We start from the raw sequence: 16,544 nt of genomic DNA, 5'->3' as shown, positions 1-16,544 counted from the left end.
ATATTTTAAAATTAAATTAAATAAAGCATATATTTTTTATTAATAAAATAATTTAAGAGACTGAATCGAGGTAAGCTTAAGCTTAAAATCTATAGCCAAACCCCATCAAAATTGAATTAACATTACGACTTATGAGCTTGGATGAATAACCCAACCCGTAGACACGTCTACCAACCCATGAACATCTCTATCATACATCTATCATAATTTTACTTCCAAATTTTGAGGTTTCCTACCTTTAAAATAAAATTCAACTTTGATCTCTAGCTGAAAAGAAATTGCTCGATCACTAATTGCAATCCATTGGTCATGATGAGACTTCCATAAACTTATATGAATGTTTGATTTTCGAATTCAAAGTAAAAAACAAATTAATTTTCATAAACTTAAATCCAATAATTTTGCATATGATACGAAAAGACACGAAATTAAACAAGTTTGAATTTAATCCTATTGTGTTTCGTGTTTTAATTGTGTCAACATGATTAACATGTTTAAAATAACTTTAATTAATCGTGTTATTTTATTTAAACATATATAAGTAATACGTTTCATGTTAATGATGGATTTTATTAATATGATAATGAATTTTATGTATGTTAGATATATATGCCAAATTTTATTATATTTGATGTTATTATTATTTTGTTATAATTATTTTTATAATTATTGATTTTAAATTTGAATAATAAAATTATATTTAATTATAAATATTTAAGTTAATCGTGTTAAACGTGTTAAATGTATTAATCGTTTAATCGTATTTATTAATCGTGTTGTATTATATAAAACGTTTTAATACATGTAATAAACGTGTTATTCATGTCATATTGTGTTTTATGATTATTAAATATATTTATATACTTGTTTCAAACACTGACACAATTAAAACATGAAAACACGAATTGCTACATATACATGAACTTACTTATATCAGAAGCCATAACTGCTGCATGCAAAGCTGTTGTACCAAAGGAGCCATCATGATTAGCGGATTCACATTTACCTAATATCACTTTCACCAAGCGATGACATCCTCTCCTAGCTGGAATGAAGAGGCCCTTGGTAAACATGGAATGCTTCGGCGTTGCAGTCTTGTATAATTCACTTTTCAAAGGGGTGGTGATCTCTACTTGCACAGCCTGTTCGTCTACAGCAAATTCAGACTCAAAGGAAATGGAGCTCGAGGGATCCATGTGGGGCAAGGTCATCAGCACACTGACTCTCTGGAGCTCGTCTTTACTGAGTTATCTGCAGAATGATCAAGACATAAAAAAACAAATTAATAAGAGTACAAAATAGAAGACACTAAACAAATAATTTTAGCCACGAGCACTTGACCCCATATTTAAATACAGTATATCACTCACTCAAACAATTAAATTCGAAATCATCCTTCTTTTAAATTAAAAAAAAATGTTAAAATGCACTCAAGTTTTTACCTGTAAAAAGTTATCATCTTCACGAAATATATATAAGAGAAATGAAGCTTAAAGGGAACTTATTCAATTTATACTTTACTTAGTTTATAATTTGATTGTTCTATGCAATTCTTCACTCTTATACATGTCTAACTACAGGATAAAATTAGTTAATGAATTATGCTGTCCTTCACACAGTCATTAAAGTTTCGAACTTTAAGAAAAGTATATATACCCTTGGTATGTCCTTTTTACAAAGTTTTAGTTTTTATTCATAACAAAATTAAATTTCAAAGTTTTAATTATTGACTAATTAAAATTTAATATGTCAAAATCATTTATCCATTACTTTATCAAAAAACAAACTTGTCAAATCAACATGTTAGCCATGAGGCACATACGTGTACAGTTTATTCTTTTTCTAGTTTTTTCTTTATTTTTTATATTTTTGACAGTTATTTCTTTTCTTCCACCTCTCTCTCTCTACGATATTGTCCTTAAGCTTCCAACTACCATCACCACAAGCTAACACGAATTAAAATCCATTCCTTTCTTTTCTCTGAATGGAATCCATTCTGCTTAATTAATAAAAAAAAACTCAAGTTACTAAGATATTTGCACCATAAGATATGTTAAAATTTTCAGAAAATTAGAAGATTAACCAATTTAAAATTTTCATCCTTAACTTTCGTCTAAAATATGTCCTTTTAATATTATTGTGTCATGTCGAAATATATATATATATATAAGCTATATATATATATATAGTTAATATTATTGATTTAGATGATAAAAAGTGCTGCCGTTAGGATAATAAAAAATTAAAAAAAAAAACCTTACTACACTTTTGCTATTGCAACTTTAGACACCCCTCTGGCGATATAAAGGAACAGTCTCTTGCTTCAAACCCAAAACAAAATAGAGCTAATGTTGTGAGCTTGGATGTAAACCTACCTTAATTTTACTCCCAAATTTTGAAGGTTTTCTATTTTACAAAAGAAAAAAAAATCAACTTAGACCTCTAGCTGAAAAGAAATTGCCGATCATTAATTGGTATGATGAGACTTCCTCGATGTGACGGTCGTCGACCTACCACCTTCATTCCCCGATGCCATTACTCGAATTGGCCAAAACGTAACCAACTTCTGCTTTGATTATGCCATTTTCCTCTCCTTACTGCACGTTTGGTACAGAGAATAGCTAAGCTATTTTCTGTCTATTCTCAAGGGAATAGCTTACTTCCGTTTGATATGGTAATATCACAAAGAATAGCTATTACTAAATAGCTATTACTTAGTAATAGCTATTCTCTTAAAAGGGGTAAAACTCAGACATAATTAAACCCGAAGTTTCTCATGATTTTTGCTATTCCGTGATCATGAAAATAGCTTTGAATTATGATATGACTAAAATGTCCCTTATTATTTAAAAATATTACAACCCTAGACCTATATATATATATTTTTTTTTTCTCATTTTCTCTTTTTCTTTCTCTCTCTTCCCCCATTCTTTCCTCTCTTATTCTCTTTCTAAGTGGCATCAACGCCGGAGATGATGTTAGTGGCGGCGGCGACGGTAGCGAAAGCGACGACGACTGCGACGGAAGTGGCTGTGACGGCGATTTTATGACCGAATATGGTCGGACCAGGTTACGCCGGAGATTTGGCCAGATCTGGCACTCAACGGCCAGATCTGGCGCTTCCCAACCAGATCCCACGGTTGGATCTGGCACTCCACAGCCAGATCCAGCTGCGGGAAAGAGCCGATCTGGAGTCGTAGTGGCCAGATCTGGCCACATGGTGCGCCAGATCGGCGTTTTGTTACACCGGTCGCCTTTCCGGCGATCGGCTCATGAAAAAGAAAAAAAGAAAAAGGGAAAAAATAAAATAAAAGAATAAATTATTTATAAAATTTAAAATATTAATATTTTTATATAATTTAAATATTATTAATATTAATATAATTAAAATATTAAATATTAATATTTTAAACTATTAATGTTTTATTTATTAAATTATTAATATATTAAATTTTTAATGAATATAAAAATTAAAATTATTAATATTTTAATAACAATAATATTAAATTATAAATAAAATATTATTAATTAAAATATTAGTAATTAAATTATATTAAAATATTGATATTTAAATTATTAATATTTTAATTAATTATAAATTATTAATATTTAAAAAATAAAATAAAAATAATTAAATATAATAAAGGGTATTTTTGTCTTTTTATTTTCTATTCCTTTCCTATTTTAAAGCTATTGTTACCAACCAAACACTGTAATAAGTCATAATAATTATTCATACTCTATTCCATTCATCATACCAAACTATATAATACTTATTCTATTCTCACGTAATAACTATTCTATTCTATTCCTATCTATTTCGCGAACCAAACGTGCCATTAATCATCTTCCTAACCTTAAATCTGGGAATCATGTTGGGCTCGGGCTTTTTAAAAGACGAGAGGTCAATGAATCTATTGGACTCTTTGGCCTCCTATCTGTGCCCAATTCACAAATTTTATTGGGCCAGAAATTCCAAAGAAAAGTTGGTTGGGCTTTGATATGTAACGAGCTGATTTTGACCTTCTTCTCCACAAAAGAAACACCTTTGAACGTTGATGCAGAAACCTCTTCCCCCTTTCTGACTTCAAATTTTAGGGATTTTTGTGCTTTTATTTTTTTAAATCTACTCCACCCAAAAGAATGTCAACTTTAATCTCTAGCTTAAAAGAAACCGCCCAATCCCTCACCGCTATCCGCCGCCCATGGCGAGAATTCCTCGACATCACCGCCGTTGACCTCCCATCCTCCTTCTCCGACGTCACCACACGAATCGCCCAAAACCTGACCCATTTCCGCCTTAATTACACCGTAATCCTGCTGTTAATCCTCTTCTTATCACTGATTTACCACCCTCTCTCTCTCCTCACTTTCCTCGTCATCCTCCTCGCTTGGTTCTTCCTCTACTTCTCCCGTGATCGCGAGGAGCCCGTCGTGATCTTCGGCTTCACAATCGACGAACGTCTCGTCATCGCTGCGCTTTTTGGCTTGACGGTGGCGGGACTGGTTTTGACCGGTGTTTGGCTAAATGTCTTGGGGGCGGTTGCTATCGGGGCTAGTATGGTAATTTTGCACGCGGCTTTGCGGAGTACGGACGACTTGGTGATGGATGATTTGGAGTCGCCGTATGGACACGTGCTTGCTGGTGGGGATGAGGAGCTTGATAGCCCCAGAGGGGATTACAGTGGTATTTGATTCTTGGATTTTACACTTTTCTTAAAGTTGAATTTACCGATTTGAACATTGTACATTTGCAAAAATTGTTTGATGTAGTCTAATTGTTGGCAATGAAAATTCAGTTGAAATTGTTGTGTTCTTTTACTTCTACGAATTCTTACATGTTTTTCATATTATTAATCCGTTATGTTCTAGAATTAGTTCTAATGGTAGTAAGGGTAATAGGAAGAGTGCTATTAAGCTTGCTAAGAGTTGAGAATTGAGTACAAGCTACTACAAACTGAGTACATCTTGTTTCTCTGTAAAGGTGCTTAAACTAGTATGAGATTGTAGCATTTGTGAAGTTGTGAAAGATGAAACTGTCAAGCATCTGTTTTGTCATGTCGAATTGTGATTTCTTCAAGTCTGGCAAGCTTGGTTTATGTGGATGTTTTATAAACATAGAGTTAAACTACTTGGAATGAAGAGGTAGGTTGGTTGTTGCGGCATCTTTCTGAAGATAGTGTCTGTTGATATGAATAGTTTACTGGTTTTGGCTGTTATAGTTAGAAGCTTTCAACATGTGCAAATGAAGCTTGGTGCAAACTTAGGAGATGCCCCTAGGAATAGTCTAGTTTGCTGTAAACATTTTACATGATCATTTGTAGATGGAAAGCTCCTTATGGCAGTTTCTCTACTCTATTATAGTATGGATTGCTAAAGGAGAGTCTTGAGGGTTAGTCAGAAATAATGCAGGACTAGCTTGGAAAGCTTTTGCTGGAATCCCCATGCATGCAGCAGCTCTTGGTGAGAGCCCTGCATCGTGGGCTTGAGGTTACAAGGATTGAAGCTTCAGGTGCTTCAGCTTGTCCTCAGAAAAGATGATTAGAAGCTTAGTGTAGCAAAAGCTTTCAAGGGCATTGCCCATTAAGGACTGCCCCAGTAAGTGACGACCCTTCATATAAAACAGTCATGGGACAAAACAAAACCTATCAGCTGAGGGAAATAGCAGGAACTGGTTCTGTATTATTGCTGGATAATTTATATGCATACGCAAGGTGTAACCGGCCTACATACTATAATATAAGGTATACCTCCCAACTGTCCCAACTACCATAAAATTTTCCCTTGGAAAACGTTTCACTTTTCTCTCCTTTAGCAAGTTCAATGGTGGATAAGGTCAAAGTTGGAGTAGACTGACTTTGGCAGTTTAACTTAATCACTCTCCCTCTCTCTCGTCTGTGGCTTTTATGTGACAGAAATTCTGTGTCTATAATTTCTTTTCAAGTTTGAAAAGAGCTAAACAAGAAGTTAGAAATGAAAAGACAAAGAGGTATTGAAAAGTACAATGTTTTTCGTTTATTTATAAATGTCTTTCTTGGTTCAAACTAGAATTTCTTCGCTTAAAATCTCATTCCATTACAAGGAAGTCGAGAAGAACAAGAAAATTTTAAGCTGGACAAGAACTCGAGCCAAAGACTTAAGCCGAATGGCATGCCTGGTAGTTTTATGACTGTAAAGATAGAGACAAAATAAATATTTAACTCATTTTTCCCCAGAGCAAGTCTTGCTTTGCTCTGCTGCCTGGTCTAAGAAGCCATTGAAAGCATCGCTGGATTATGCTTTAAGGGGGCTGAGCTTTTCGACTGTATGACAGCACCATCACAAAATCTTTGGCTGAGCTGCCGACGAATGTTTGTATTCTTTCTGATGCTGGAGTTGTCTGCACCCACCAGTCTACTAGGTTGTGCAGCTGCAGTGTAGAAAGCACTGGACGTCCCCGCAAAGAGATCTCCACCTAAAGAATTCCAGGTAGCAACTAAGATCAAAATTACAAGTTCTCATACTTCATGGTTATTAACACATATGAAGGAAAAGTACAGGTAAAATTAAAACAAAAAAGTGAAAACTGGGTAGGGTTACTAAATTTACCTCAGTCTCACTGGAAAGGCCTAGTTTTCTTACGAGATACTTCTTGATTGATGAAACGGGTAAATTCCCATCCCTACAAGTGTTACGAAGAATCCATATGAAACATCTCTACTAACAATTGCTCGATGATGATGTCAGTTAAGGTTTCCACACTGGGAGTGGATTAAGAAACAAGATAACAAGGTCCACTGGGCAATCGCTTTAAAAATGCATAATATCGTACATTTGTGAAACAGAATAGCAGAAGTTCCTATGAGATGAAATGCAAGATCAGTCATGCTTGATGAGGTAGTGTTTAATGATGCCAATCCATGTTATGTTTATGTGTTAAGTTTACCAGTTATGCCATTGCCAGTAATAACCGATAAATATGGTTGAAGAGCAAAAGACACTGGACATAAGAATATCTGATTAATAGCTTAGATTCAAAGATACAATCAGAAACTTAAAACTGATAATGACCAAATGGCAAAAAAGAATTAGTGACCCCATTTGAAACTTCTGCCTATTTATGTCTATAATCAAAGTGACCATATTGAGTCATTAAACTCTTTTAAGCTTTCTGTGCTCATGAGACTTAATTGCTGATTGAATGCTAGCTGGGTGAACCTATCACCTTGTGAACACGTGATGACAGGCACTGGAATTTTGAAAATGAAGGTTTCTTTCCTAATGTTCTATCCAATCCCTCAGTTTAAAATTGTAAAAGAACCAAAGCCGACAACTTCTGCATATTAACCAAGGCTTCCTCATTGAACCAGAAGGAAGTTTTGGCGTACATGAAAGTAGAGGAGATACATTCATTCAACTAACAGTTATCCTCAACTCATGTGTTTCCTTTACTACTCTGAAATGCCACTCTATGTATTTCCTGATTGCATATTTTGGTCTCAAATCTTAAATTATAAGGTGAAGAACTCCCTTTGGCACCTACGTGTACACAATATCAAGAAACAAAACCTATACACATACACTGGTACATACAAATTCTCTACCAATCTGGAAATAGCATTCTGATATTCAGTGGATACATAGATACAGAATCATATAACAGGAAGCATTGGCTATCCGAGAAAATCATATAGTAACACATAGACCAACTGAGTAAGAAATCTTTAATGTCAACCAAAGAATCTCAACCATATTCAAGTTTAACCAACCACCTTTATTTAGAAATGGAATATATCAAGCATGGAATGCTACCAAACTGAAGAGTGTGGTGCAGCAAAAACACTTAGTCAATCATAAGATTTCCTTTTTCAGGGCAACAATATTGACATGCAAATGAGCTCAAGCGCGCAGTAGGTAAAGCTAAAGAAACTCACTTAACCCTTAAGTAGCACGAAGATATCTGAGGCAGAGGTGCATCTCCTTCCCTGAAAACAAAGTGTAAGAATTGAAAACTCAACGTTGAAGTAGAAGAATAAAATTTTTTTTGAAGTTATAATCTTACTGGCTCTTAGAAGCAACTAAGGAGAACCATATTGGACTGAATCTCCCATCATATTTATTGCTAGAATCAACCACAGCTTGTGCTGGAATATTCAACCTCTCAGATACAGCTTCTCTCTTTTGTTGGGTGCCTCGAGACCTTCTTGGTCTAGCTGAAGTTGAAGGTTCTGGTGCTGAGTCATTTTGTTTACTGGGAATATTCGATCCTGTACCACATTCCTTGACAGTGAGCAGATTTACTTCATTGTCAGGGGCATGGGGTGCTGGTTTGGCAATGCTTCCTTGTGAGTTGACCTTGTTAGGCTTTGTTTTACTCGCTGCTTCCACTAGGTGATTTAAGGGTTTCCACAAATCAGCTTTTTCTTCTAATGCTTCAGCAGTGCTTCTATCAGGCGCATGTTGCTTGGATGACTCCCCAACAGTAAAATTCTGCTAGATAGTAGTTAACTGTTAAATTTTAAAATTGAAAGCGCTCCATTTTCAAAGGAAAAAAATGCAGAAAGAAAGGCATATTATTAATTTATTTGAAAAAAATAAAAATGTAAGCAGGCAATAAACATAAACCAACTGAAGCATGCTGTTATTTACCTGCCTACTATTTTGGGCAATCTTGCTGTAGGTCTCAGGTGAGCTTAGATTTTGAGGGAGACCTTCCAGCTTTGAAACATGTTCCTCATTGAGCAAAGAAGGTTCTCGGCTTGCAATAGTCTTTCTTGCAGTAAGCTTTGATCTTCTTCCTGTCAAACAAGGCTTTGCTGATACTCTAGGTGTGCTGACCACCAGCGAAGACAGAGATCTCTCCTTTCTTCTAGCTGGCAATGGGACTAGGGCCATATTTTCAGATTCCTTGGATTTCTGTCGTTTGGGAGGAAAGATTTTGATCCTTATATCTTGCCAATTGTTATCTGCCCTGCAGATATGTGAAGCACCAAAAATGTCATATTCTCAAACTTGGTTTCCATGTTTAATTTGCCTTTAAATTGGTAAAATGAACTTCTGAGGAATGACTATCATTGTGCTAATAGTATGATTGAAAATTGAACTCAGAAAATAATGTTGTATGCATACACAACTCTGATAGGAGAAAGAAGTCTCCCCTGCCAGGGGATTGATAAGCTGCAGGGGAGGCTGCTTCATTGTCATCGGTATTTCAATAATACCAGAAACTAATCATATAAAATTCATCAAAGTTGACTACTATGGTTTCATTACAAAAGCATAGAACAAGAAAATTAGTAGCGTCTAGTAGCCTAAAAATGTAGCTATATCACTAAAAGCAATCCATCGAGACTGAATTGCCTGGATGAATTCAGGAAGTGACTAAAATTCTTGTTTTCATTTAAATTTTTTCATTCTTTAATTTCTCTTTTCTATGCACCATGCAATAGCGGAATATGACATTCATAATTCATGTCACAATAGGTTGCTCAAATACCTGAGTTTCTCTAATGGAGCACAACCTAGATCAATGTTGCAAACTGGACAGCTGTCTAGCTCCTCTTCTGTAATCTTCTCATATATGCACTTTCTGCAAACTGTATTTAAAGTTTCAGAAACATGCATCAAACATCATTCATTAATCAATACTCTGCAGTAAGAAACTTGCTACAATCAAAGTGTTCATGAAACTTAAATGTAACACACCATTGGCTACAGCTCATCTCATGTGCATAATATTATTCAAACAGGGCATTGCCAAAGACTACAAGCTTAAATACACATTGATTAACCTTAATAAAAGGAATGAAACTGTAAAAGGCACTTGTGCCAACATGAAAACACAGATTGTTTAACCTTAATTCTAACATAATATTCATGAAAGTTCCAACGAAATTGACAAATTGAACTCTCTCTATGGGACGATAGTCCTGGGCCTAGCTTCAGAGCAGTTACAAGTTCACGGTAATGCAAACAAAGCAGCCAGCTGAAGCTTCTAGTAATCCCCCAAATAGACGTCCCAAATGAAGTTGAAACATACATCCCAGGTCCCAATCCTCGAACAGATTACTATATATTATAATTATACTTAGATGAGTCCAGAGAGCCAAGAATTTACTGTTAAAGTCATCTAACCAATCAGCGGTGCCAGTGAGCTTTTCCAATTTCTCAAACTTAGAATACATAGGCAGAGGCTGAGCCAGGGCATTGCTCTGAGAAACTTCTTTAAGCACTTACAAACCATTAAAACGAATTTACTGTACCTATCCCTCATCGAAAACACTCTCTCATGATAATGGTGAGAAATTAATGGTCCTCCCTCGACTATTCCACAAAACATTCAAAAAAGTTAGCTCTTCATTTAACATAGTGTACGTGCTACAAATGCCAAGTTCAAGTTTATAGCTCTATACTAATATCAATGAAATTTGCATATTTTCCCCTGTAACCATCTAGACTCCCATACATTGAATATTAAAACTCAGAACGAATGAGACCTAAATTATAAAAACGTGAATGAGAAATCAAGAGATACCCAGATCACAAAAGAACCAATGTATGCCAAGGACCACAAGACAAGCAACTCCAAACAACAGATAAGGAAAATTGATGTTCAAAACACAATGATTGAATAACATAGGAGGAGATGAATGAGAGACAAACTCACAAGTGTGAAGGCATTCAGATATGGAGGTGGCATCTTTGAAGAGCTTATTGCAAAGGGGACAGGTCATGCATGCCACGAGCTTCTCTCTAGCAACCTTCGAAACCCCCTCGCCTCTTTCCATCATCATCTTTGTTTTCTTCTTCAATCTTCACCGACTGACACTAACGCTTAAAGAAAACGCTCTTAACATTAAAAAAAAGGCAAAACTAGCTTCCTGCCTTCCTCTTTATACCGGAGCTTATCATTATTCAACTACTCCATGCTGTGCATGTCACGAAAACAAAACGAATCACGAGGTTTTCCCTCATTTTCCACGACAAAAGTAGTACAATGAATGTAGCGAGAAGGGAAGCTTTTCGATGATTCAAAATAGGGTTCTACTGCTTCTGGAGGTGTGTTTGTTTGGTAGGCAAGAAAAAAAGCAAAAACAAAGAGAGAAAACGTTTGGGATTTTTTGGAGTATACGACGTTGGTCTTGTTCGATTCGGACAATGTGCTGTGTTGTTATCGATGATCCGTTCGAGGCTTTCAATAGTTACAAACCAAACATCAACTCCATGATCAACATTCGCTCCCCCCTATCTCTCTCTCTCTTTTACTATAAAAAGATATAGCAATTTGAGATATAACGAAAATAAATATTAGGTCTCAAATAGATACTGGGTGATTACTGCTAAAGTTTGTCATTGAAGACTACTATTGTATTATATTCCATCGTAAATATTTTTTTTTTATTTTTTAAATCTAAATTATTATTTCGATAGGTGTCCAACTTCTAATGTTATAGTCCTTCATAAATTTTAAAAAAGGTTTTTTATTCCAATTATAAAAGATGTAATTAAATTAAACCTCAAAAAGAATTTAATTTGTGTAATTGAATAAAACATCTCGACATATAAAACGTGTTCTTTTAAATAAAATAACTATTAAAATAATATATACTATGTAATTAAATGTTTTATGTCATAATTATAATTTTTTTAACTTTTAAACATTATTATTATTTTATATATATATATATACACCTTAAAGCTCAAACTGTTTAATCCTTCTTTTTCTAGAGAAATTTGTGTACGTTTCTCGTGTTGTTTTGAGTTGAGCCATGCATCTTTCGTTGCAGGTATTACGGCGCACACTGTTATGAAACGCACAGCCGACGCACGTTACGTGGAAGCTATGGACTGGTCATAAATTAAATAAGAAGAACCGACGTACACTGTTATCAAACGGCCTGCCATACAATGAAATGATTCGGGTAAAAAACTGTGTCTGCAGTAGCGAAGATTGATTGATGCTTAAAAAGTGAATAGTTCATAGCTTTGATATACATATATATATATATATATATATTTATATAATTGTTTGAATCTTTAAATTTGTTATTATTGGAAATTAAAAAGTAAAAATATAAACATAAAAGAGAAATAAATGGAATAAGAAGAAAATAAGGAGAAAAATATGGCATAGAACTATGTGTTTACCGTTTCTTTGCTTCTAAACAGTTTTCCCTGTGTTTTCTTTTTCAATAAAAGTAAAAAGATTACAAGCTTTTTTATGTTAATTTGCTCAATATCTTGATTGTGCAATAAGAGAATCTCCAGGGAGCTAACTTTCTTTCATGCACAGAATGGGATGTCGTGTACCTCAAGATCCAACCAGACCCTTGAACCGAGCGTAGGACATAATCAGTATGAACAAAACCGAACAAAGTATCCCAGTGACGATGAGCACCTGTCATGGAAAAACACAGATGAACATTCGATCACCATTCACCAGGCATAGAAATGAAACACTTTGCTTACCCATTTAAACATGTATCCATGGTCAGTATTCCAGGTATACGGTATGTTCATCCCAAATATTCCAGCCACCAGAGAACAGATGGATAAACAAACAGTTCCTGAGCTTAGAAAGAGCTCTAACTGCACAATCGAGTAAAGGTAAAACAAATTTTAGGATCACTTTCAATTGTTACATTGTCAAAGAGCAAAAAACAAAAAAAATCAGCACACGGGTTAGCTTTCTTCAATTTTTCAGAATGAAAAATGAGCAATTGATATCAATCTATTATGTAATAGAAAGAAGCATAGCGTACCTGGATTAGCTGATTACGGTGGTTGTCAAGCTGCAAAAAAGGAAGCAGAAGCTCCACTCAGCCAAAAAAAGTAAAAAAGAAAAAATCATAGTAGATGGCACAACAGATTCAATAGTAATTTTGAGTTTTCAAGCTTATGATGGCTACCTGAATATTGATGTAATCCTCTGTATCATCAATATATTCCCGCAGCTGCAGAATTTCAAATTAAGCAGCAATAAATTAGAAATGTGACTTCAGATCATGAATAACAGCTTTCTTGTATAAACTGAAAAAGTCCAAACTAATCTATTTATTTCTAATCATGGTCAAAAACTAAAATTCGATATGCAGACACAAGAAGCACAGTTTATCTAAATTATAAGAAGGAAGAAAGTAAGTAGTGAACAGCTCTTGGATCACTTAAAAATAAGGGAAAGGGGAAGAGCACCGTGGTTAATTTGTTCAATGTTCCATCAATTTGCATAAAGTACGCCTGCAAAACAGAATACTACCAACTTAGCATTTTGGATAGATAAATCATTAAACGTAAGAAGTAAATCATTGTTTTAACCTCCAGTAACATTTCAAGGTCCTCAACATCATTCTCATCTCCACGAACTGTTGCTATACTTGCTCTACTTGCTCTGGAAATCTTTGATCCTATAGTAGGAGAGGCAGGATACCAATTGGCAGCACCTGATCCACTAACAGGTGAAGCTCCAGCCAACTTTCTTGACAAATAAAGGTCAGCCATGTCGTCATCATCATCCAGTAGTTGTTCAAGCTCATCCCTCACCTACAAAAGGTGAAGATCACAATATTATTCTTGCTACTTTATGAAAATGTTATAAGAAATTTTACATGTGTTGCCTCCATTACAATTTAGGCAAGTAAGTCTGAAATGTGCATGCAACTTAATGGATTATGGGATGACAGAACTAAAGACTTTCAGGAAGATGTCATCAGTAAAATAGTGAACTCTGAAATGGACAATTATAGTTACCTAAATGCTCCATGTTTTACATATAATAGTTTCTTTGCCCTGATAATCTTTCTCAGAAATCAATCATTTTCACCAACCCATATGGAAAACAATAGATACCTCTCTCGCTTTCCCCTTCAGTAAAAAGCTAGCTATGTTAATAATAGCTAAACTCATCAATCCCCTACGAAAGATATTTTCCTTTGTCCATTTAATAACCAGCCTTTCTAGATGTGAAAATTTTGATTATGAATAGTTATAAATGTTGTCCTTTCCAATGAAATAATAGCTAAAAAGAAAAAGCATCAATGACTATACCACAAGATAATACTCCATATGATCAAAAAAGTTTCACATACACATATTAACAGGTATATAGTGCACATAATTACCTTTTGTACCCGAGCAGTCAATCTGGTCATTGCACTCTTCAATTTACGAACTCTATCCAAATTACGACTACTAATCTGCATACAGCACAATTTAAAAATGGTTATACAGTATCAGGCACGGAGGACAGATAGGCAGAGAAGTTCTTCAAATTTTGCAAAAGAGAAAAGTAAATGTGAAATATCAATTACCTGGGAGGTAAGCTCATCCAAAGCTGGATAAGCTGCACTCTCTAGTTCTAGTGTACGTGCAGCTAGAAAACTACATATGGATTCCAAAGCTACTTCCAGTGCTCGGAATTCAAATGGAGACTCTACATGGCACAGATGGTTCAGATGTTCAAGAAGTAAAATCAAAACATTATGATGTTATATTAAGGATGAAAATGCAGGGAATGCCAAATGAGTTCTCCGCAGTTTATCAACTTAGCTGCTTGATTTACTGGATCAATATGACATACCATCTTCGTCACCTGCTTCAACATCATTTTGGCCACCTGTATATTCCTGACCTTGGTGGAAGGCATTCACTGGAGGCAAACGCCTCTGAAGTTCTTGAACAACAGGGACAACATATTCATCTGATGGATCTCGAAGCAATACCTATTTCAAAAGTAATACATATCAGTATCTATACAAAATCATAATCTAAACTACTCTTAAATTCCTTACCATTATCATAGAGCTTAATTGACCTGATCTAAATAGGAAACTCGTTCCATAAAGATCTGAAGAAGCACATATTGACTAGAGGAGTAGAATATAAGATTCAAAAGACATAGTACTCCGTACTTAAGAACTCAATTCTAGTTTCAGAAACCATAATAATTAAAGTTCTTTCCATTTCACGTATTCACTTCATCAGCAGTCTTTGGAGAATACGTCCTTCATCAACTTAGATTTCCCTCCTAAACCACTGCTTAATACAAGGAATCCTTCAACCCCAGAAAATCATTTAAAGTTTCACCTAAGAAAAGGCTGAATCACTTCTTTCATTTATAATCCCTTCAGCTGCAATCCTTTCACTATAAAACCAAATAAACAAACTCCACTCCACAGATTAAAAGACCAAAATCCAATAGCAGACAGTACTCTACAATATACAATATATAAAATAGACAAATTATCTAGAAAACAAACAAAAAAGTTTTGTCAAAAGCTATTAATTCAAACAAGCCAATCAATCAAGCCACACTCACTCCATAGCATTATAGCTCCATCTCCTAATCCCAAATATCATCAAGAACTTAAAAATAAACGTTTTTAAATTAGAAAGGAAAAAAAAAAACAAAACTCAATTGAATTGGGAAAAGGGAAAAAACTCACTAACCTCCTCAGAAGTAATAATTGCCTTGATATGCTGCAAATCCAAAAACCCAAAAAAAAAACAATAAATAACAAAATGGGCTAAAAATTCAGAAAAACTTAAAAAAGTTGACAATTTTGAGACCTCCAAATTTAAGACAATAGCTCCATCACGACCGAGAATGGTAGAAGGGTAAGACAAGAGAGGGTCGAGGATACGCAAATCACGGGCATGAATGTTAACTCGATGCATGATGGCATATTTGTCGACCTCGAGCACGGTGGTCTCCCCCGTGCTGTCCAAAAGGACCCAACTTCGAGACGGCTGCGCCTTCTTCTTCACCGTCACCACTGCCTGTGGGTCCGCCGGCACCACGTGCGCCATCTCTGACCATCACCCTCACATCCCCCGACCCAACCCCACGCAGAGAAAAAGGAAAAAATTCCCTTCAAAAATCTACCAAACAACAAAAAAAAACTTTTTCTTTCCCTCCCCAAGCTACTTTTAACGTAACCCCATTTTCAACATAAATTTTAACAGGGGGTTTCTTTTTCCGTCCTTTTTGATGTCTAATCAGAGGCTTTTCGGGGTCAGTTTTTGTGGGCTTTGGATCAAGAATGAGGAAAGGCTGAGTTTGGGAATTTATTCCTTTTAGAATAACTCTAATAAAGTACTATATAACTGCGTAAACTATGCATGAGGTGGTTTTCCATCCTTAACGTGACATTAATTAAAATTATTTCTTTTTATTAAAAGGAATTAATAAAAATTAATTAAAAAATTCAATAAGGTTTATGATAATGACACAGCAATTTTTCAACAGAAATGGACCTTCGTTTCGTGACTCCAAGAGGCGGACCAAAATTCGAAAGAAGTCAATTTAATTGCAAATAATTTTATTCCAAAAATAAAATAATACTATTACATATTATATATATATATATGCAAGAATGTTAAGAAATTTATATAATGCAATTTGCTATGTGACACTGGCAGTGTAATTAACAAAGTCTTGGATGAGAATTTTCCCAGCAATTTAACTTTTCATTTTCTTTAAATATGCGAATTAGGTTACAATAAAGAAACAGAATTATACTTGAAAAGAAAAAGTGAAAACCCTTAAAGACTTTTAATATATATATATA

At 34.8% G+C, this 16,544-nt stretch overlaps 3 protein-coding genes across 3 annotated transcripts; 1 reads left to right on the top strand and 2 right to left on the bottom strand.

Annotated features, from left to right (window-relative positions):
• On the top strand, window positions 4,040–4,821 carry LOC18603123 (PRA1 family protein D). Its single transcript, XM_007034904.2, has one exon. It carries the CDS (start codon window positions 4,144–4,146, stop codon window positions 4,693–4,695), a length of 552 nt encoding a protein of 183 aa, XP_007034966.2. The 5' UTR covers window positions 4,040–4,143; the 3' UTR covers window positions 4,696–4,821.
• Window positions 6,019–10,962, bottom strand: LOC18603122 (E3 ubiquitin protein ligase DRIP2). The gene is made up of 7 exons (XM_018119282.1): window positions 10,646–10,962; window positions 9,476–9,575; window positions 8,629–8,950; window positions 8,042–8,469; window positions 7,914–7,964; window positions 6,589–6,661; window positions 6,019–6,454 (listed from the first exon to the last, which is right to left on the bottom strand). Exons 1-7 carry the CDS (start codon window positions 10,770–10,772, stop codon window positions 6,281–6,283), a joined length of 1,275 nt encoding a protein of 424 aa, XP_017974771.1. The 5' UTR covers window positions 10,773–10,962; the 3' UTR covers window positions 6,019–6,280.
• Window positions 12,080–16,055, bottom strand: LOC18603121 (magnesium transporter MRS2-2). Its single transcript, XM_007034901.2, has 11 exons — window positions 15,544–16,055; window positions 15,424–15,453; window positions 14,555–14,696; window positions 14,286–14,407; window positions 14,097–14,171; window positions 13,294–13,518; window positions 13,171–13,215; window positions 12,888–12,932; window positions 12,741–12,770; window positions 12,448–12,567; window positions 12,080–12,376 (listed from the first exon to the last, which is right to left on the bottom strand). The coding sequence occupies exons 1-11, from the start codon at window positions 15,781–15,783 to the stop codon at window positions 12,290–12,292; spliced, it is 1,161 nt and encodes a 386-aa protein (XP_007034963.2). The 5' UTR covers window positions 15,784–16,055; the 3' UTR covers window positions 12,080–12,289.

Source organism: Theobroma cacao, chromosome 4 (assembly GCF_000208745.1).
Source record: "Theobroma cacao cultivar B97-61/B2 chromosome 4, Criollo_cocoa_genome_V2, whole genome shotgun sequence".
NCBI lineage: Eukaryota > Viridiplantae > Streptophyta > Magnoliopsida > Malvales > Malvaceae > Theobroma > Theobroma cacao.
Note: the sequence above shows the minus strand (reverse complement) of the source record. Positions and strands in the feature narration are given on the sequence as shown.

Coding starts and splice junctions, on each gene's coding strand:
- LOC18603123 (XM_007034904.2), top strand. CDS start 4,144: ATGTCAACTTTAATCTCTAGCTTAAAAGAAACCGCCCAATCCCTCACC.
- LOC18603122 (XM_018119282.1), bottom strand. CDS start 10,772: ATGATGATGGAAAGAGGCGAGGGGGTTTCGAAGGTTGCTAGAGAGAAG. Junction 9,576..10,645: donor ATCTGAATGCCTTCACACTT/GTGAGTTTGTCT, acceptor CTTTAAATACAG/TTTGCAGAAAGTGCATATAT. Junction 7,965..8,041: donor TTAGTTGCTTCTAAGAGCCA/GTAAGATTATAA, acceptor CTTTGTTTTCAG/GGAAGGAGATGCACCTCTGC.
- LOC18603121 (XM_007034901.2), bottom strand. CDS start 15,783: ATGGCGCACGTGGTGCCGGCGGACCCACAGGCAGTGGTGACGGTGAAG. Junction 15,454..15,543: donor CTATTGTCTTAAATTTGGAG/GTCTCAAAATTG, acceptor TTGGATTTGCAG/CATATCAAGGCAATTATTAC. Junction 14,697..15,423: donor CAATTATTACTTCTGAGGAG/GTTAGTGAGTTT, acceptor CTTTTGAAATAG/GTATTGCTTCGAGATCCATC.